General features: G+C 49.8%; 9 protein-coding genes across 9 annotated transcripts; 5 read left to right on the top strand and 4 right to left on the bottom strand.

Annotated features, from left to right (window-relative positions):
* Nucleotides 1-231: 231 nt before the first annotated feature.
* On the top strand, nt 232-1,997 carry ABOM_011909 (cytochrome P450; the record flags this gene model as incomplete). The annotated part of the gene is made up of 2 exons (XM_022539037.1): nt 232-372; nt 438-1,997. The coding sequence occupies 2 exons, from the start codon at nt 232-234 to the stop codon at nt 1,995-1,997; spliced, it is 1,701 nt and encodes a 566-aa protein (XP_022383256.1).
* A 929-nt stretch (nt 1,998-2,926) lies between these two features.
* ABOM_011910 (uncharacterized protein) lies at nt 2,927-3,601 on the bottom strand (the record flags this gene model as incomplete). Its single annotated transcript, XM_022539038.1, has 1 exon — nt 2,927-3,601. The coding sequence occupies one exon, from the start codon at nt 3,599-3,601 to the stop codon at nt 2,927-2,929; it is 675 nt and encodes a 224-aa protein (XP_022383249.1).
* Nucleotides 3,602-4,486: 885 nt separating this feature from the next.
* Nucleotides 4,487-6,051, bottom strand: ABOM_011911 (MFS transporter; the record flags this gene model as incomplete). The annotated part of the gene is made up of 4 exons (XM_022539039.1): nt 4,487-4,995; nt 5,062-5,145; nt 5,198-5,894; nt 5,953-6,051. 4 exons carry the CDS (start codon nt 6,049-6,051, stop codon nt 4,487-4,489), a joined length of 1,389 nt encoding a protein of 462 aa, XP_022383248.1.
* A 619-nt stretch (nt 6,052-6,670) lies between these two features.
* ABOM_011912 (fungal specific transcription factor domain-containing protein) lies at nt 6,671-8,350 on the top strand (the record flags this gene model as incomplete). The annotated part of the gene is made up of 3 exons (XM_022539040.1): nt 6,671-6,737; nt 6,789-7,327; nt 7,394-8,350. 3 exons carry the CDS (start codon nt 6,671-6,673, stop codon nt 8,348-8,350), a joined length of 1,563 nt encoding a protein of 520 aa, XP_022383247.1.
* Nucleotides 8,351-9,306: 956 nt separating this feature from the next.
* Nucleotides 9,307-10,500, top strand: ABOM_011913 (heme-dependent oxidative N-demethylase family protein; the record flags this gene model as incomplete). The annotated part of the gene is made up of 3 exons (XM_022539041.1): nt 9,307-9,363; nt 9,464-9,966; nt 10,047-10,500. The coding sequence occupies 3 exons, from the start codon at nt 9,307-9,309 to the stop codon at nt 10,498-10,500; spliced, it is 1,014 nt and encodes a 337-aa protein (XP_022383246.1).
* A 1,132-nt stretch (nt 10,501-11,632) lies between these two features.
* On the top strand, nt 11,633-12,565 carry ABOM_011914 (uncharacterized protein; the record flags this gene model as incomplete). Its single annotated transcript, XM_022539042.1, has 2 exons — nt 11,633-12,021; nt 12,079-12,565. 2 exons carry the CDS (start codon nt 11,633-11,635, stop codon nt 12,563-12,565), a joined length of 876 nt encoding a protein of 291 aa, XP_022383253.1.
* A 184-nt stretch (nt 12,566-12,749) lies between these two features.
* On the bottom strand, nt 12,750-14,060 carry ABOM_011915 (heme-dependent oxidative N-demethylase family protein; the record flags this gene model as incomplete). Its single annotated transcript, XM_022539043.1, has 4 exons — nt 12,750-12,989; nt 13,040-13,135; nt 13,203-13,744; nt 13,805-14,060. 4 exons carry the CDS (start codon nt 14,058-14,060, stop codon nt 12,750-12,752), a joined length of 1,134 nt encoding a protein of 377 aa, XP_022383252.1.
* Nucleotides 14,061-14,766: 706 nt separating this feature from the next.
* On the bottom strand, nt 14,767-15,762 carry ABOM_011916 (uncharacterized protein; the record flags this gene model as incomplete). Its single annotated transcript, XM_022539044.1, has 1 exon — nt 14,767-15,762. The coding sequence occupies one exon, from the start codon at nt 15,760-15,762 to the stop codon at nt 14,767-14,769; it is 996 nt and encodes a 331-aa protein (XP_022383251.1).
* Nucleotides 15,763-16,175: 413 nt separating this feature from the next.
* ABOM_011917 (uncharacterized protein) lies at nt 16,176-18,759 on the top strand (the record flags this gene model as incomplete). The annotated part of the gene is made up of 3 exons (XM_022539045.1): nt 16,176-16,667; nt 16,717-17,106; nt 17,167-18,759. 3 exons carry the CDS (start codon nt 16,176-16,178, stop codon nt 18,757-18,759), a joined length of 2,475 nt encoding a protein of 824 aa, XP_022383250.1.
* Between the last annotated feature and the right edge of the window lie 2,236 nt (nt 18,760-20,995).

Here is a 20,995-nt window from a genome sequence, read left to right on the forward strand (position 1 = left end):
GTTATTGACTCTGAATTGCCTGATCTCCCACCTCGATCCCTGCGTATCGATCCTTTCCTCCCTTTTCCCTCTTGGGGCTGCTGTGCCGCTAAGCTTCCCCCCGGCCGTGTTTCCTTCTCTCTCGGCCGTTGGATCTTATTCGGTTTCTTTGTATTATTCGATTTCGATTTTTGCTTCCCTTTCACCAACCTTCCTTCCAGTTATTTTTCTCTCCACCTGTGTGTTGCTGTGATGGCAGCTTCAATCCTCAGCCTGGCCACCACGTACGGGGCCCAATTGGCCCTGGCGGTGGTCCTTATTTTGATTGTGCGATTTTTTCACGAGATGTTCAAAGTACGCTTGCTTTTCCATTGGTTGCGAAAGCAAGGCCTGGTATGCCATCCGGACAAGAACAATCCCCTGACGATGGACGGACTGGCTGACAGTAGCTCGCGCAGCCAATGCCCCAGTGGGATTTCGCAGCAGGAAATCTGCGGATGCTCCCCGATCTAATGAAGCGACACCCTAAAGGGTCACAGCAGTCGGAAGCGTTTACGTTGCTATCCTACGAGTTCCCCAGCCACGATAATTGCTTTTATATTGATGTCTGGCCCTTTACCAAACCGTTGTTGGTGGTCACGTCGCCGGATCTAGCGGTGCAGGCCTCTCAAACATATGCGCTGCCAAAGCCGCCGGTCCTCGCCGAGTTCTTCAATCCTTTTACCGGGGGTCCCAGTATCTTCGTGACCAATGGCCCCGAATGGAAGCATGCCCGTGGACTATTCAATCCCACATTTAGTGCCAGCCATATTCTCGAACATACTCCTTCTATTGTCGAGGAAGCTGAAGAGTACGTGGAGATCCTTCGCGAGCATGCGCGCACGGGAGACATGTTTACGCTCGATAAAATGACCTGCGACTATGTGATGGACATTATTGGATACGTCGCCATGTGGGTTTCCTTGGACAATCTGAGGCCCGAAGAATCAAAACTAAGAGTCAATCACAGGAAGGCACATCTTCATTCTCAGCGGAGACACAATGCGCTAGCGGCGGCGATGAGAAGTTCGGTCGAGTGGCATTGCCAGGACGAGCAGATGAATCCCTTTATTCGATGGAATCCCATGCGACCCCTGATGCAGTGGTACAACGGACGGACGATGAACCGTTATATCGGGATTGAACTGGACAAGCGATACGAAGTATGGAGACAGCAATCTTCCACACGCGCAAGTTCTATCATTGACATTGTGCTTGCTGAATTTATGAGTACGCGGACAGCCGGTGATAAGCTGGACCCCGAGTTCAAAAAGTGGGCGACGATTCAAATCCGGACCTTTCTATTTGCTGGTCACGACTCCACGGCTGCTACAATTGTGTATAGTATCTATCTCTTGTCAAAACATCCCGAGATACTGGCAAAGGTTCGCAGCGAGCATGACAAGATCTTCGGGTCGGATATTACAACTACAGCAGATAAACTGAAGCAGCACCCCGAGCTAATTAACCGACTTCCATATACACTCGCGGTTATCAAGGAAACGCTTCGTCTCTTTCCCGCTGCCTCTGCGCTGCGCGAGGGTCAGCCGGGGGTCCATCTACAGGATAAAAATGGTACTAAGTACCCGACAGATGGCCTGTGTATCTGGATTATCCATACAGGTCTTCAACGGAATCCTAACTACTGGCCTGATCCACACGCTTTCAAACCAGAGCGCTGGCTAGTTGGACCAGAGGATCCATTGTATCCTCCGAAAGGAGCCTGGCGTCCCTTTGAACAAGGTCCGCGAGACTGCATCGGTCAGCCGCTGGCTCTACTGGACATCAAGATTACCCTCGTGCTCACTCTCCGGGAGTTCGACTTCCAAGACCAGTATGCAGAATGGGACCGTCAGCATCCCCGGCCGGGGCCCAAGACCGTCTTTGGCGAACGTGCCTACCAAATTCCACTGGGAGGCTCCCACCCAGCCGACGGCCTTCCGTGCCGGGTCAGCTTTCGAAAACAGACAAGCCAGTGAGATTTGTGCTTACAATCGGCGCTGAGGCGAGGGATGAGGACACGATGAGGGGAAGGGGGGCGCCGAAGGCCTTGGGAATTGATGTCACTCACCGATGGAGAGATCTGGGTCTCCTGGCGGGGTATATGCTGGTCAACGCGGTGGCAACTTTCTTCTTGTACTGGCTCGCGAGGGTGCCGAAAGGTTCTAAGACGGCCTGAGACTGTATGTTAGTACTGTGTGTTTTGTTGGGGGGGGGGGGGGGGGGTTCATATAAATGACTGTATATTAAGCTTCATATACCGCACAGAATGCCTGGAAGCTGTCACTGACCCAAATCAACTAACCGTCACAGCTTACACTATTCTTAAATCTATGGCGCGACTTGGCAAGCTGATCAGACTGAAGCAACTCAGGTCACCGCAAACCAAACTGAAACCCTAGATACACGATGAACATCAAATGCCGCAGATACATCTACAGGTTGTTGGCCTATTCCAGAGCCAAAACTAAATACTACAGTCATGAAATTCGTTTAATGGGATTATTGTTCTCAGCAAGGAACCCGCCAAGGGACAATTTACCCCGAGCAGGGATATGTATAGGCCATCTGATAAATGGACAATAGACGGATAGTGCAATTGAGGTCAGAAACAGTCGCACGCTCGAAGAACCACACTCATGTGAATGCTATGCTCATTCACGGGCTTACGGGTATCACCCGATCAAAGAGAATAATATAAAACAGATAGGGGGGTTAAAACAATGGTAAAGAAGAAAAACGAATCTCATGTTGAAGCCCGGACAACTGATCTTCAACCAGTCTTCTCTTGGCCCCGGATGATTCCTCCTGCCCGGTGATAGGATGATTTTAGGGCCACGTCCTGCAGAGGATGGAGAGGCGTTAAAATTGACAGCGGACTACCAAGACAGGACCAGCAAAGAGAGGGTTAAAAAGGGATCGGTGTTTGAAAACTATCCTGGGCCGAGTAGCGAGGCGTAGCCGTTCCTTGAGGCAGCAATGCGGGCGGTAAAGTACGACCAGGAGATTTTGATCTCTGCGCGGCAGCCTGACTTGAACCAATAGCGAGTGCAGACGGTAGATACGGGGCTCTAGACGACTGGCAGGCGGACGGAGATTCGTCCTGGGAAAGCGGGAGCCCTTGAGGAGGACTGGACGAGGGTTTCAAGTTTGAGTCCGACCCTGAACTCGACGGCGGCGTGGGCTCTATAGTGGATTGGATACTCTGCGGTCGGCTGCTGCTTTTCGGCACGTAGGGCTGGTGTTGGATCTGGAGGGCCTGGTTCAGCTGCTCGTCTGTCCACCCGCGGCCGATGTGCACCTCATAGTGCCCGTGTTTCTGGCCCAGAATAGAGGCCCGACACCACAGGTCGGCGTCCTCTGATTTTGCGAAGCCAATGACAAGCCCCTTGCTACTGTCCCGCAGGTAAACCATGGACGGGGCTAGCGGGAGGTACACGGCGCTGGGCTCGTTGGCGAAGATGCGGGATTCTCGATTGCGGTTCTGGTAGGATGCTGCTTGGTTGGGCGAATTGAAGCTGAGCTTGAGCTCCTGTTTCTGAAAGTAGAAGAAGACATCAAGGGCAGGCTGGGAATGAGACATCGTGAGCTTTCGGATGAACGAGGGAAAGGGTCAATGATGCTGCACCACCACGACCACTACCACCATGAGCTCTTCACCTTGGAGGGGAGGGAACAGAATTTAAAGGAACCGAAGCTTCGCTCAGCCTCTTAAGCTACGAATTAGTTCCTTGAGCGGATCCACTTATAGGGCGCCCGTGTCTCACTTTGGCGCAGTGATTACTGGGGGCCGCATCGTCCAGCCCGTCAATCAAAACACTGAGAGTGATGATGGTTTAGGGCTTGGCAGGCTGGCAGCCCCCCGTTGGTTAGCAGCACTGCCTCGCTGTCCCGTATTTCTGCCTCCCAGCTGAGAAGAGATTCAGCTGGAGGGATAGATTCAAACCAAATAAACTAGAGATTGCCTTGCCCAACCCATTAAGGAATATAAATAAATACAAGAACCAAAATCAAGCCTAAAACTCTGCTATTCTTCTTTTGTGGGCATGGAAAGCGTTGGCTGTCATCCGTTGCGGCCGTGGAGAAGACCATCCCGACCAAGTGGAAAGGGCAGTGTGATGCTCACGGCATGCCTGCAATTTCTGGCCCAGGTACTGTCATCAGTTGTAAAGACTGCTCAGTGTGAGTGGCCCTACATTTCCCGACGTATTCCGGACATCAAACATGCACCATGACTCTATATTGAACCACCGGGGCCGAGGTAGTTTCGCGGCCCATGTCCATTAGTTTAGCCTTTATTGTCGTGCCAACGGTCTACCATGGCTACTCTGCCAGGGAATACTTCGTGCAAATTGAGCTTGCAATAGGGAGATCTGTACCGTTGCAACTGAAAGTGCCACCCCCCCCCCCCTCCAGGTCTATAACTCGCTTGACTCTCCTGCAAGTATAACCAACCATCCATCTGCCCCTAACCCCGTAGTCCCTGCTGGAATTGGCTCCTTGCTCGAATTCGGTCGCCGTACCGAATAAAAACAAACGGAATCAAAGTCATCAGAAGACTCAAAAACCCTAGAAGACTACATGCCCAAGCGATTCCCAATTGACGAAACATCGGAGTGGCGGCCAGAGGCAAAACGGCGCCAAAAACACTGCGACAACAGCTGGCGGCTGCCATCGCACTGGCGGCGTATTCGTGATACGCGTCAACCAGATAATTGATGAGGGCCACGAAAATGAGGAAAAATGCCATCCCGAACGGGATCCCCGCCAGCATGGGCACAATCCAGTGGATCCCCGCCGAGGCAGTCCAGCCCAGCCAGAACAAGGCCAACACATATAAAGGACCCCCAAGACACGCCAGGGGAAGTCGTTGGTATTCCTCGATGCTGGACCAGCTGGCCTTCCTCGCTTTTGCGCTCCGGAGTATCGCGTCATACCATAGGAAAAGCGCCATCCCGATGCAAGCTCCAACCGCGACTAGAAGAAAGGTTAGCTTCGGCAGGCGATGATGATGATGGTTCGGCGAGATAAGCTGGATCTTACTCGGAATGAATGCTAAGCCGGCGACTCCATCACTCATACCATATATGCCTTGGAATATCAGGGGATATGCCTCGAAGTACATGACTTGGAGGAGCGTCAATTTCATGTCGTTGGGATCGAGAGCGAGAGAACTTACAGAAGATGGCACTGGCATAGGAGAGGTAGAGACAGGTGAACGAAATGATCGGTTCGCAGAACAGCATGGACAGAGGTCGAGAGAGTGCCTTCAGGACAAATCCGTCTCCCTGTTTCTCCGTCTTCTGCTTCGCAAGGCCGGGCTGGGACGTCTCTGGAAGGAACAAAACGGGAATAAGACTGACACCGGCGATGATCAGAGATATCCAGAAAATCCATCGCCACCCCACCGGTGCAATGAACCCGGCGACAAGGGGGGCAAACTGAGGCCCGGCGGTCGTCACCATCATTGCCAGAGCCATGGTCCGCCCACGAGCCAGAGGGGAGCGATACACGTCGGCGAAAAGACCCCCGGTGACTGCAATCGGGCTCGATGCGCAAATTCCACAGAGCGTTCGGAAGATGATCAAGGCCGTCCAGTTCGGAGCAATGGCGCAGGCTAACGTGAAGATGGTGAATAGGACGTAGGTTCCCACCAGCACGATCCGTCGGCCGTGAAGTTCGCTCAAGGGAGCAAAGGCAAGAGGCCCGGTCACATAACCGAGAAGATAGACCGAGGTGGGTAGAACCAGCTGCGTTTCATTCTGGACCTGAAGACTGTCTGCGATGAAGCGAATCCCACCACTGGGAATCGTCGAGTCGAATACGCTGTTGAACAGCATGAGAAGGCCAGTGATCACCACGAATATCTTTCGATGCTATTCATCCAGGTTAGGCTGTGCTACTCATTTCTTAGCGAGGTTTTTTCCGACGTACCGATTGCCATTGAGCTGGATCTAACGCAGGTTGTAGAGACCCCATGTTCTGGGACTCTGTTTCCTCATTCTTGTCCTTTTTCGTTGTCGCGACGCCCATCCTCTCCCAATACTATACCACAATACTTGTTCGAAGCGTGTACCGAAGGCGGACATCTTCCATCGTGATCAACTTATACTGAAATGGGTCGTCCACCGCTGCCATGCAATTCCTGCCGACGAAGAAAGCAGAGCTACTCATGCCGAGATACAAAGATGCAACTCATACCGAGATGCGCTATCTAATTTAGTGCGGTGGGGATTCCAATCCCATCATTGGAGGGTACATTATTAGTGCAACTTAAGCAAGACCAACTTGACTAAAATCAGACTAGGACTCGAGGACCATCTCAGTCACTAACCCTAGCCTTGATTAGCTCGAATGGCTCGGCTTACGCCAAGGGTCGCGAACACGGCTCGAGGGCAACCCTCCATCTTCCCTCGCGAAGACATGCCCTCTTCATATAGATTTGCAGCCAGGGGAGTATGGGAGCTACCGTTGCGCGTACCCGAAAGCGACGGAGAGAATTTACGGTGAGTGAGATAGCACGGCCATGACAGAGCTGCCCTAATATCCGGAGCAGGGCTGTTGGCGCTGTCGTGCACGAAAGGTCAAATGCGACGAGGGGTCCCCGTGTTCAGCATGCACGCGACTGGGCCTCGAGTGCGATGGCTCCAGTATGCGTCTGGTCTGGCTCAATGGCAATGAGTCCTATCGATCCACCGGACGGCGATACATGCACTGCGGTATGCCGCTTCTTGGATGTCCCGAAGAGCCGAACTGACAGGGACATGTAGAGCGCACCTGGGCGAACTATGCCGCCCTCGACTCTCATGTGGTTGATGTCCTGATCGCACAATTGGACGGTGACGAGGCCAGCGAAGCCCCGGAGATGCTGGAGATAGACCATAATCCCTTCTCTGTCTTCCCGGCTGTGGCCCCAACGTCGTTAGTGTCCCCGATGAACCAGGGCCTCGTTTGCAACAGCACGAAGATGCCTCGACCAAGTAGTCGGGAGAAGATGCTTTTTCACCATTATGTCGACTACGTCGCATCTATCATGATGCCGTTTGAGCATCCATGGAATCCCTGGAAACGGTACTACCCCGCCGTCTCTCTGCAGTACTCGGAATCCGGGGAGAAAGCACTGTATCACGCCATTCTAGCCCATGCGGCATTCAACTTTGCCCATTTAGGGCACGACAGACAGAAGATGATGCGGCTGGCCGCATCAAACTATAACGCCTCGATTCAATACGTGAATGACTCTATCCAAGCCTCTGGCAGAGACTTTGATAGCACTCTGGCAGCGATTATGACTCTGATGATGGCAGAGGTAAGATGTAACATCGCTTCTGGTTTTTTTTTTTTTTTCTACCTAATAACGCTTACGCTACTCCAGGTCTACAGCGGCAATTCCAGCAAATGGAAGCATCACCTCCAGGGGGCCTGGGCATTCCTTCTTGGATCCAATTGTAAAGAGCCATGGAACGAATCCGACTTCGCCTGCTTTTCAACCCAGAGCTTACTGATCGTCAAGATCATCGGAGCCACCTGCATGACTGATAGCCATACCCCAACATTGATGCTACCCCCAAGCAATGCATCCACATCGATCACAGCGGCCAGACCTAAGGAAGCAGGCCCGGCAGTTTCTTCCTCCCTACATTCAGACCTAGCATTCGCCTCCTTGATCTCCTGGACTCCTCAGTTTGGATTCACCATCGGCGCCCAGCGACTTATTCTGGAGTGTATTTCCACCATCACGACCGTCAGCCAACAGATGCGATCAGACGCCTCCCCCAGAGCGCACATTATGGCCGACCGGACTGTCTCCCAGGTTCTAGCCTGTCTGAATCTCCTCCAGGCAGAAGCCCTCGATAGCTCTGGTGGAAACATCGAGCTAGGGCCGAATTCCAAAGTCAATGCACCGGTCCCTAAATTGAAATCCGAGGAATTAGCACGATACCAGCTGCACGCGTTTGTCTACGCAACGTACATCTATCTCTACCGAGCGCTATTGGATGTGCCGCCCAAGCGCGTCGCAGCGTACGTGTCCCTGACATTCGATAATATTACCGCCTTTGCCGCGCAGAGCAGTGGGAACTTCTCCCTGTGGCCGGCGTTTATCGCGGCGGTCGAAGCCTACACGGTGGGGGATCTGGAGTCATCGTGTCGGTGGCTGGAGCAGTCGACACATTTTGGACTCGGCAACCGACTTGCAGTCAGGTCGATCATCGAGGAGGTGTGGCAGAGACGGGATGCCTTGTGTGGAGAAAGCGGGATAGACCCGGGGCTCGCGGCGGTGGATTGGAGAGATGTGGCTAGAGACCTCGGGGTAGATGTTCTGTTGGTTTGATCTTGACGCTTTGGCTTATTCTGAGAGAAGAGCACTATCTAGTTCATCTCTGGGCTGGTTAATGTCTCTCCAGACGACATACACATGAAAGCTGAGACCACGGGCAGTAGCCCGCTATCTCGCTTTTTCTGCTCTAGCATTAAACAAAGTTATTTATACCAATAAGTGCGTTTTACCGGTGCACTTATGCCACGAGTAGGAGTGAATCCCGGATAGCTCTTGAAGGACATCTTCACAAGTGACGGAAGCGTTGACTAGACCTCAAAGGGGCAGGTAAAATGAGCACCTATGAATAGATTTATTTGTCACTTGGGCGAAAACGCCACAATGAACCTAGTATAACTCGGTAGGTTCTCACAGATAAAGACAGGCACCTATCCTTTCGGAGGTTGCAGGTAGTCCTTGATTGCAGTCGACTTAGTACAGCATCTCGCGGCTTTCTCGGCGTGTCTGTTCAAGAGTCACTATCGTACTCCGGTCGATTCGAGAGATCTTTTGTTGATATCGACACTGGGCTTCAAATCAGCATGGCCAACGAAGATGTCAGGCCTCTATTTCATCTTGTAGTTTCCCAAGGGTGGGACGACCGGCATATCCCAAGAATTTTTGTGTTGTTCCCAGCACTGGCACTTGTGGCCTATGCGTGCTTCACGAACAGAAAACGTTTTATTTCGATAGTTTACAGTCTAAGACATTATTTAGCTATAATGCGTCAAGCCCCTTTCAGCGCCGAGAAGATAATATCACCTACTCCAGGACAGGAGCCATACAAAACCGTGCTGCCTCCAAGTCGCCGACAGGCAGCGTCTCCTCTGCTGGGTGCTGGGGCTGCTAGCTGGGACGAGATAATACCTTCAACTACTGAGATACTCCGACGACATATGCCACTGCGCAGGGATATCAAGGATCTCCATGGGACTTTCTATTCTCCCACTGGCTTCTCCAACGACGACGTAATGTATCTGGGCCGCTTCCCAGACTATGCCATGCTTAGCGGTGTCCGTTTGCCCAAGGTACAGCCAGACTTCAACATACATACGGCTATTGCTCGGCCTTATAGACCCATCAGGTGGCCATATAATCAAACGATGGGTGAGTTTGTTCCCCCTATAGCTGTACAGCAGCGAAGCCTGTGCTCAGAGGTCAGCCCTAAGCAAGCTGGATCCCGATTACTGGATCGAACTGGACCGAGATTATATGTTACGCGTTCGGCAGAGGCAGGAGCTTTACATGCGTCACGGTAAAGCGGTCCTGGACTATCTTCCAGGATCCGAACATGCTTGCCGAGAATTGATGGAGATGGTAGTGCAGTTTCTTTGTGCGCGATATCCCCACTATTTCCAGCTTCTCAACGATCAGTCTCTCTTACGGAACAATATCATCGGAACCGAGACCGACCTCCGCCTCATCCATCCTCTACATGTTCTTTTGAATAACGTTCCTGAAGATTTTGCCATCATGTTGAGGGACCCAGAAACGGGAGCATATGTCTTCCGGGCTGGTGTTATATGTAGCTCTCTTGGCTGGTCCCTTGGGGTTAAAATGGGCAAGAATATAGACGAGATCCATGAGCCAGTTCCTGACTACGAGGAGAAATTGCAATTCTCTATGAATAGGTAGGCAACGGGTAGGCTTCGTATTATGCTGTTATCACTAATCAGCACCCCAGATTCTTTGCAAAGATGCCCACAGATAGGCCCATCCAACGCGGATCATGGGGGATCGAGATTGATCAACCTGTCCACATGCCCCCTGGAGATCCTATCGCCCTTCGCCATGAAACGCAAAACCCAGATATTGCGCTAGACCGATACCACCTCCGCGTTGACTGGCAGACTCTCCGACGACTCCCGGTATCCGCTGCTGTGGTGTTCAACTTCAAGGTGTTGTTCACTCCGGTGACCCAATTCCAGAATGAGCCGTACATACCTTCCCTCTTTCTGAAGAACTACAGAGAGGCCAAGCCGGGTCTGTTGAAGCACAAGAATACATGGCATACAGAGGCGACTGTTCTGCCTGCATTGGAGCTCTGGGAGAGGGAGCAGAAAGAACAAGGCATTATCCCCAGAAATTGGCAACCTGCCACCTTGGATGACTACCCTTACTACCCTGGATGGGAAGAGCGTTGGAATGCAACTCAGAGTGTCTAGAGAAACCTCAGTACCCGTGTTGCTACGCCTTCTGGGGAGCATGACAGGATACTAGCTTGCAAATCCTTTACAGGTTTATTCCTATCTGTTGTTGAGGTCTATTGTTCGTGCTGTTCTTCGCATTTGATATCTGTTATTCATGGCCACATCAGCATGTCAAAACCTAAGACCACCTTGAGTACTATACTATACATGGAAACCAACATTGATGCAATATATTTTAAGCAGTCGAAGCTTATCTCGAGGTGCTCATTCTATTGCACTAATCCGGAATAGCGCTCTCAAACCCTAATGCCGATGCGGGGAAAGACCCATCAAAACTGATAACGATGTTGATCATTGAACGACCAGAACAGCCATCACAAGAGCGACAAACCCATGCTGTCGCTCTCTATAGCCTTTCATGAGCAGAACTTACCCATGTCCATTCGAGTCTCTCTATCCTTACCCTCAGAAATGCCTGTCTTCGATGCCTCCCCTCTGACGGCTGGAAACCAGTGCCCAAAGAAAAAGCCACGGAGAGTCAAGGGTAAAATCTTCCTCCAGGCGAAAGTTACAATTTACTCAGACCCTCTGCAGGTTGCTACAATTGCTCCCAGCGCCGTCTGAACTGTGACCGTGGCACCCCGTGCCAGAAATGCGTCAAAAAGGGGCTCCAATGCTCCGGTCTCGGGGTACGGTATCGGTTCATAGATGGAGTTGCATCGAGGGGGAAGCTAGCAGGGAGGTCAATGCCTATGTCAAATACAAAGTGGGACCTACACCATTACTCTGTTTACTCGGGCACGGTTAATTCTCTCATCCAGCAGTTCTGGCGAATCCCTTCAGCCACTGGGTCGCTCAACAGTACCCAAGATATCAACCAAGTCTACCGGTTGCAATGACACCAGCTCTCCGAGGGATGAGGGCCACAAACAGAAACAACCACTTCGCTTGCGAATACCGAATAATGCCATATTATCACACAAGCCGAGCGGTCCTTCTCTTGAACCTGCCCCGTCTCATGGCTTGGATCATATTGACCACCAGTCTCGATTCCTGCTCAAATACTGTCAGTCCTTTTGTCCATTGATCAACTCGCGGATAGATTCTAAGTGATAACATAACAGTTTCGGAGAAAGTTGCACCAGCGATGGGCCCCTTCAACACCGTCTTCAACGGCTACCGAGATCTGATTTTGCCCCTGTCGGAGCAAGACGATACCGTCAAAGGCGCGGTATTAGCCGCCGCCGCTTCCCATATCTCGTTAAAATATTGTGAATGGAAGTCGCCAGCTTCCAGGTATCGGATGGCTGCCATCCGAGGATTAAATCAGCGGAGCACCGCCGAAGACCTGAACAAGTCGATCGATTACTCGAGTCTGTCAACTATGGTCCTTCTTCTTGTAGAGCAGATGATCATAGTGGGAACAGACTTCCATATCCTCCTTCGGATGATGAAGAGCTTCATAGAATCCCAGCAGTGCTTAGAGATAGTGGATACGGAACCTCTAGGGACATTCCTGATGCAGCAGATAAGAAAGTACACACATCCTTTCCTATCGGCCTCTTGGACCTCACGCTTACAGCTATAACCTAGGATGTCTCTGTACGCAGGACCATTAGTAATGGGTCTCTCCGCGGCCAAAAGTCTTGAAAACATGTCTAACAAAGACCTGGACTTCTTGTTCAGCTGCCTGAAGATCCATCCGGAGTATTCTTCCGTTATTTTCAAACTAGCCAATCTCATCCGTACGGCAGCTCAAATATACTTGAGTCGGGCGACCAACACGCCCAACCAGGTGATCACGGAGCTGGTCCAGCAGTTCCTCGCAGACACCGCTGCTTACAACGCAACTTCACCGGGAGGCCATATTTTGATTTGGCCATTTTTTATAGTCGGAGCTGAGTGCTCATCCGAGCAAGATCGGGAGTTTGTCACCATGCAGTTACAGAGTCTCTGGGATTGCACGGGCTTTGGAAGTCCGCTCTATGCCATTAAACTGCTGAAAGATATATGGCAGGACGCCCCAGGAACGAATTGGACGCAGACCTTAGTGGATAAGGTAGAAGGGTTCATTATGTGATTAGGGCACGTCCCCCGAGATCTTGTTTGCACTGAAAGTACTTAATCTACAGTTTTCGACCTCTGAGATCATGAATATTTCAGAACGGGTCTCTTTGCTGCGTATCATACTATGCATACATTCTCGTCATCATTCGGGGCCTCTCTCGAGACAGAACAGGAAGCTAAGCTAGGTTTAGAGCACTTCACACCTCTTGGCTCCGGAGATAGGCTTTTGCAGATTCTCCCCAAACGGCAGCCCGTTTATAGAAATGAAAGCCAGGCGCGTTTCCCTGCTTCAGGCCGTCAATTGCCTCGGCAAGAACCTCGCCGAGCCCTTCCTCCTTGATTTCCGGGAGTGTGTAAAGAAGGGTTTTGAATGAGAAAAGTATAGCACGGGTTTGAGGTAAGCGGTGCAGAAATTGTCTCTCGACACGGACACGAGCCTGGTGGTCTGTTAGCCCACATTCGACGCAGATAGATCTATAAAACGTACAGTATTTATATCAACCTCTTCTTGGGGAATCTCTTCGCCCTCGTAGAGGTGGTTCCCAGACGCCGTAAACAGTTGATCTGTAGTCGTGATAGTCCACTGGAGAACAATCAGACATGTCAATTTTCAAAGTCAAATGACAAAGTACAGGTGCAGGTCAACTCACATTGGCGCGTTTGATAAACCTGCCTACTCCGAGCTTTTGGAAAAAGCGATCCATGCTCTTCTCCAGCTTTTCTTTGTACTGTGGGACAGGCTTATGGATATCCCGGAGCTTAAGGCCCAATTTCTGCGAAGTGTTGAAGCCATTCGGAAAGCATGTCACGAATCCTCTGAGTGTAAAGCCATCTCCATCATCGGACGGCATCAGGAAAAGAATGTCATCCTCAATCAGACCGCCCATGGCCCGCAGGGTATCCAAGGGGCTCTCTTCGGGGGAAAGGGAAAGCGTCTCGTCGGTGACCAGGCTATGCAAGGATGCCGGCTTCTCCCCAGCAGACGGGCGCAGCTGAAACATACGAGGGTATCGTGTCGGCAGATATGTCCCCACCAGCCAGGTGTAAAATTCATCGACCGCGGGCTTGACACAATCCTCTGCGGCCAGCACTGTCTCGGGATGCTCTGCCATAATCCTCTTGCGGAGTCGTATGCGGTCGAGATAGTTCTTGTCTATTTCGACCAGCTCGCTGACTGTCCCTTCTTGGATGCCTGGGTTGGAGATAGGTCAGCACTGTTGGATTCACTGTGTGCATGTTGCATATTACATACTCATGGTTAGGTGGTATTTGGGCTTGAATGGCCGGATCTTGATCGGCTCTTTTGTCCTCCAGTCGAAGTCTGGGAGAGGCTCAACCGGTGGGTTGCAGTCTGGCTCGGCCGCATCTTGGTCGTCCCTTGCGACACGGCTGGTGAATTTATTATTCTTCTGCCGCGTTGCTAGGAAGAATAGGCAGCTGGAGATGAAACTGAAGTAGAAGCATGTGGACCATCCCGGCCACTGTACAGGGAGGCTTGAGTTGAGCATTGTAAAAGCAGTCAGATTTCAGGTTGACGGCGAGAATACTATGCTGGTGAGGAGAGTAGCAGATACGTATATATATATATATCTCTCTCTCAGGACCAAGGGTACAAAACAAGACAATTGAAAGCTATAACGTATTCCATGCGTGTACAAACCTTATATACAGCAATCGTCGTGCTCAATTCCCCCACCATTATCGTATATCCGACTTAGTGCTCATCCAACCTGCCTATTCAGGCATTCCGTCGTTATCATCCATGAGTTGCAGATAAGGATAAGATGCGGGGGATGATCTTGACCCCACATCATCTGGCCTGCAACTGCTCATTGATTTAGTCTGCTTATATGGGAGAAGCTGGGCTTCTGAAGCATTGATGCAATCGAGAATTACTAGATGCTCGGTTGAATACCTTGTCTGGGAGATTTTGGGAGCCATGTCTCCTACCGCGTGTTAGGGTTACAACAAGACAACTTTGGCCAAGTGGTCGGGGCTGGACTTGCTGCGGTATAGCTAGATACTCTACTCCGCCTGCCATATAATTCAGCTGCCAATGCTATGATTCCTCACATTTTTAACCCTAGTCCTGGCTTACTAGCACCTAGTAGTAATTTATTCCTAATGTGTGGAAAGTAATAATACATTAATAGATTACTTATTATGAGCAAGTTCATTATTCCAGCAAGAGATAATGAAAATACCGTTATTTCTTCAGGCCGCACTTTTTCTTGCCCTGTTCACTATCCTGCCTCTCAGATACGCCTGCTTCTGGGTATATTGCTGTCCAAAGTCCAAGCCATATTTAAAATAATCACGCCCGGTTGGTGGTTGATATCTGTCTGGGAAAGACAGAAAGTACACGTAGTCCTCGTCACTTGGTGTACCACCGTCCCTTATGCACACAAGCTTGTCGCGCATGATCACTTCCAGTTTGGCCATCGTTCCGTTCCAGAGGAAACCGTCTTTATGGTTGACTTCCGGGCGAATATCACTTGTTGATACGATGCGCCGTAGAAGAGCATCGTGAAGGTCGCAGATCTGCCAAGTGTTGTCGTCCGGCACGAATTTCGTTCCATTGAAAACATGAGGGATATTATCATCCGCTTTGAGCAAGTTGGGGAAGGCAAGCTCTCCTTTCTTTGCCCAGTCGTGTTTCCCTTGTTCGACAATGGGGCCGAAATCCATCTCAAAGGTGACTGTTTGATAATGCCGAAACTTAGGCCCAGTCCTTGGGTCAACGCCGAATTTTATCAACGCCTTCTTCCAAGGACCATCTTCAAACATGTATCCACATAACGGCAGAGCTCTTTCGAGATCAGTTAGACTCGTAGAGCCCATCCAGTCCAGCAATACCCTGACAGTTACTACTGACCGGCGATCCAAGAGCTGCTGTATCTCGTTCACGGTTGCTTCGAGGGAATCATGGGTATTGTACTCGGCTTTGACACGACCACTCTCTTGGGGAATGGTTTTCTGTCTCATACTCACTGTTATTCCGGTAAATATGATCTCTGTTCCGCACAAGTTAACTTTCTTTCCATCATTGTTTCGACTTTCCCCCTTATTCGACAGCAGCTCGCCTATAGCAAGGTTGGTCTTGACCGATCCTGGTATCGAATATCCTTCGTTGTTTTGAGTGTCGAAGCTGGCGCTGCTCATATCAACTTTACTCTGGTGGGAATCGACATCCCCTTCGTGGCTCTTCATGACCGGGCCCACTTTATTCAAAGTTCGATGGGACAGGGCTGATTATTCTGTGGGATAACACTGTCTGCTTGGGTTATTTCAGGTTAGTGTTCATAATCTCGGGTGTTGATTAGAATCCCCTCACTTACTGTCAAACGAACAAGTAACACTGAGCTTGGTTGAGAATCTTCCTAGGCTACAGAACATTATCCTTTTTGTATATATCTTATGGTTTCGTCTTTTCTGAGTTCTGTTGAATTGTAAATTATGTGAAGTGCAGAGTGGGTGAATGACTTAAGACCTTTGACTGGTAGGTACCCAGGTATTGTGTTCTAAGCAGATATAGCTATAAGTTGTGAAGGTCCTAGTTAATACTCGAAGATTTGCAGAAAGGACTCTGGTATTGTTCTTTATCAATTTATCCTCTCCTCATTATGGAAAACAGCAAGAGTCGATCCTCGAGCCCAGCTCTACCTAGAGAGAATGTTTCCCCAAGCAGCTCTGGCCAAATTGAAACACTCACAGAAGAGCAGCACGCCCTCATTAACAGCATTGGCAACAAACAACTAGCGAGCCGTCTCCATAAGCGCACATTGAAGATCTTCACGAGGGAAGAGCGGTTGGACGCTATTGAGTTCTACCGGACACACGTGCATATCAACCCTCAGACAGGCGAAGAACACAACATTTCGGTTGCCAGCGCGTCCGAGGTACTTCATATCAGTACATCTACGTTGGAGAAGTGGATTAACGAGGAAACAAAGATCACAGCTATGAAATGTGGAAACTCCAGAGACGATGGTGGAAGATATTTGTCCGCGGCCCCCATGTCTGAGCGGTTCGCATCCGGACATTATCCCTTCCTTAGGCTAACACCAGAGCAACTCTCAGCCAAGAAATACATACAGGGAAAAGATCTTTACAAGGTATGCCCGAATGGCTCTTAAATCACCAGTCGTATACTAACAGCATCAGGTGCATCCCATTACCCATCCGGTGCCGTTCATAAGCATCGAAGGCGGGCGTCGTGGCAAGATTAAAAGCTTCGCAGATGCGTATAAATTTCTCGGGCAAGCAGAGGGCACTTCACATCCCGGGCATCCTCGTGAACCTGGCTTAGGTTCGGAGATACGGTTGCGACAGCCTATTAACGAGGCTGCTGCTCCCCCGTGTCTCGAAAGTTCATCAGGGCATAGCCTAAAGTATGAGAACCCAACGATACAGAAGGTTAACTCTCTTTTATATCACCTTGCGCCCGACTATAGTCTCCGGCAACCTGGTCTAGGAAGGTGTACACCGTGCTATAAAGAATTGGGGGCCTGTGTTAGTGTTATATGCGAGCATTTGGTCACTGCCAGTGATAAAGTAGGCTATAGACGAGCCCATGTGTTGAAATGACTTCTCTAACGCTTCCTTTCTCTTGAGCTTGAGTCTGCCATTCCGGTCCGAATCGGTTTCGACTACGATGAGCCCTTCGAAGGTGCGCCTCCACATTGGGCCATAAAACTACTGCACAGGACAAAGTTCAATATTCTGTTACCTCTGTCGCTCTGCCTGAGGGGTTCGGTCAAGCAGGAAGTAGTCCCAGACACACTCTTGCTCCAAGGTTGGACGACAGATTACGAGATCCTGAAGTGCAGGACGCGAAAGCGACAAAGAAATGAGGACAGAGAACACGCAATCAGGTACTCACAAGAGTTCTACCGGAAGTCTGAGCCTATTTTTGAAAAGTTTAGGCTGGTCCCAGTGCTGTATATCGAAGACATCGAGATGCTCTTCTTGAAATCGCAATCCTGGAGACCTCGTCGATTCTCCCCAACATGGACACTTTATAGCACCGTTCTACATTCCAGCTATCGTTCAGGAGACACCTTGACTCCGATATACGGGAAATACACAGATATTGGATTAATTGTCGATGCGATTGTCACAAAAGCGCCACAAGTGTCTTTCTCCGCTCCGGCAGTACGGCCATTTCAGCTTGTTTCACTGGATCACTTTTCTCTTATTCCCCAGGTCTCTGAAAACACAGTGTTGTCTCAATTCTCTAAACACTTAGAGATTTCTGACACACCTCCAAGCGGGGAATTGAAACTTGAATATATCGAGGAAACACTTGCGCAAGATGCCCAAACGACCTGCAAGCGCGAATTCCGTAAGAAGCTCGTGCATGCATTGAAACTTAGTGTTCGAAAGAGCCTCGAGCACATTAATGGCAAGAAAAGGTGTCTGTACTATACTTGCCCAGAATCACAGGAGGCTCCGGTATCCTACTACTGTCGTCACCATTCCGAGGCGCTTGTCAACTATGTGATGGATCCTGTCGAGCCACTAGATCAACTAGCTTACCACGTCCAAAAGCGGGAGGTAAATATCACGGACGAGACTCAAGACAGCTTACGGCAACTGAAAATATTGCACGAAAGACCTGAAAAAACTTGGATTCTTGATTTCGAGTACATATCGTTGCCGAAGAGGTATTCGCCCATTCCACTGCAGCTTGCAATCAGACAATTGGACGGAAAGCTGCTATATCAAGGGAATATTGACTACGGTCTGTCCATGAAGGAGTTTATGGATGCGACATCCTCGTATGTATCAGCTAAGCACGGAATGATGGGAACTCTTTTCCTAAGGTGCTATGGTGGCCTCAATACCAACGGAGAGACGTCACATCAGGTTAGGGACCAGATCATCACAGTGTGCGGTTACAATCCAAAGGATACTAAGATATTATCTTGGTTTGCGGCCCAAGACATGCAGTGTTTCCTCCGGATCTTGGCAGGGGGTAATGAGTTAGTCCAGGAGAAGGTGTCTCACGAGGGCCACGATAATTTCCAGACAATCAACATCGGACTTCTTTGCCGAAAGCTGTTCCCTGGTCTCCCCTCAACAACCCTTCAGTCAGTGCACGAATTCATGGGCGCAAGCGAAGGGTATTGCGGAGAATACCATACTGCGGTATATGACACGAAAGCGATGGCAGCAATAGTGAAGGCTCTTGTGCAGTTATTGTAAGCCGAGCACAGGGTTCCGGAGAACAAGCCGAAGGAAGTATCTAAAATCTGGGCCAAGAATGACATTCCTTGTGTTAGATGGACGAGAGAGAGAGTAACAGAAGTCACAAAAACAAAAGGAAAAAAAGTCGACACCAGTGAGATTCGAACTCACGCCCCCGAAGGGAATGCCTAGACTAGCTAATCCACGTAGTGGGTATAGCAGGGCACCGCGTTGGGCCACTCCGCCATAGTGCCTTGTTCGTGAATTAAGCTTTTTGCAATGTTTACAGGAGCCCAGTTTAGCAGATCCTTGTCAAATTCGTTATAATCGCACAGTAACCTGCTGGACCTGCCAGGACTACTATGTACTACAGGTCATTATCATTACTACTACATATCACGCAATGGTTACGGCTCAGCCTTTCTTCGGGCTCATTGTCAAGATCGTTTTTATTGAAAGAAGTTCCATTAAAATGCCTACATGGCGCTAGCCTATTCCGTGAAGTATGCTTAAAAGGTCCACAACAGACGATAGCCAATAACTCAAACCCAGATTCAAGACCTTAGCGCTGGAAACAACACAAAACCCTTGGAGTTTAGACAAGAAAGCGATGTTCTCCTTATTCTACCGAGATATCGTCTCGATAAGTCTTTCTTTTCTTATGTCTTTCGTCCTACAAGCTCATTGTTAAAAGAACACCAAAGCGCTTGAACACAGTGGAGTCTTGACACCTCATAACCTGTAGACACCCAAAGTGGTTGCAAATATACATATAGGTTCTGGCAACCATTACAAGGAGAGGCCTATTAGGGGGGTATTCCCAAGGCTCACGCTAAACCACGTCACTAGTTGAATATATATGGGTGGTGGTTAGCCAGCTCTACCCTTATCTCGCATGAGTCTTGCCAGGAACTTGGACTTAGAGAGGTAAGTAGTTAGGCAGCTAAGCCCGCGGACTTGAAGTGTATGCTGATACTGATATAAGGTGCGCTAAGAAGAGCACATTCCGTCCATAACTTCGTGGAATTGTAGGTTATGTGATACTGTTGCAAGCTTTGATTGTTATGTCCTAATTAAGGAGTCTTTATTGTCGTCTTGGCACTTTGGCGGAGTGGCCTAACGCGGTGCCCTGCTATACCCATTGTGTGGATTAGCTGCCCAGGCATTTCCTTCGGGAGCGTGAGTTCGAATCTCACAGGTGTCGACTTTTTTGCTGCTTTGGCAAGCGCATTGCTGTTGGTAGTTGCTGTATTCCCTCGCGAGATGAAAATGCTCCTGGGGAGGGCGGTCGATGTTAACTCACGCGGAAGTATTTTACCTGGCGAAGAAGGTATGATTGGCTAAATATGAGACCGCCTTCAGCTATACCAGATTAGTACTAGTACACTCGAGGTATCTTCAAAAGGCAGCAGGGTTTAGTGGAGTTTTTGTATGGCGAACCAAAACAGTATGGCCATTATCACCATGCGGGTCTATTACACCCTGGGCCCTTTCTATACTCTAAACCATTCCAAATTGACAGATAAAGGCACTATGGCGGAGTGGCCTAACGCGGTGCCCTGCTATATCCACTACGTGGACTAGCTAGTCCAGGCATTCCCTTCGGGGGCGTGAGTTCGAATCTCACTGGTGTCGCTTTTTTGGTCAAGATTTTTGAATCCATTAAATTATCATCGAGCATTAATTACTAAATAAAGTGTAACTAACAGCAGTAGGCTATATTATATATTTATTATATAGATAGGTGCGAGCCAGGCAGGGCATTCTGGATCATACAGAATAGTCCGACCTTTTGGCCCAGCTGGGAATTTGGACGTGCTTGCCTGGACACATCCCAGTAGGGATACTATACTCCCTACTACTCCGTATGGATAATGGGTCTCGGTTCGTTGACTACATCCTGACTAGCGACAGTAACCGAGGTCGACCAACCGCGCAACGAAGCCATGACACATGCCCTCCTCACATACGGAAAGAAAGAAGAACAAAAAAAGGAAAGCATAAAAAAAGTAATTTCAACTCTGACACACACACCCACCCTGACTGACGCATCTTCCTGGTGGTCGGTCCATAGAACAGATTTAGACCTAAAACATAAATAAAAAATACGACACCAGTGAGATTCGAACTCACGCCCCCGAAGGGAATGCCTGGACTAGCTAATCCACGTAGTGGGTATAGCAGGGCACCGCGTTAGGCCACTCCGCCATAGTGCCTGTGACCTGTTATTCTAACTCTAAACATCGTACAGACC

The sequence above is a fragment of the Aspergillus bombycis genome (genome assembly GCF_001792695.1).
Source record: "Aspergillus bombycis strain NRRL26010 chromosome Unknown contig00196, whole genome shotgun sequence".
NCBI lineage: Eukaryota > Fungi > Ascomycota > Eurotiomycetes > Eurotiales > Aspergillaceae > Aspergillus > Aspergillus bombycis.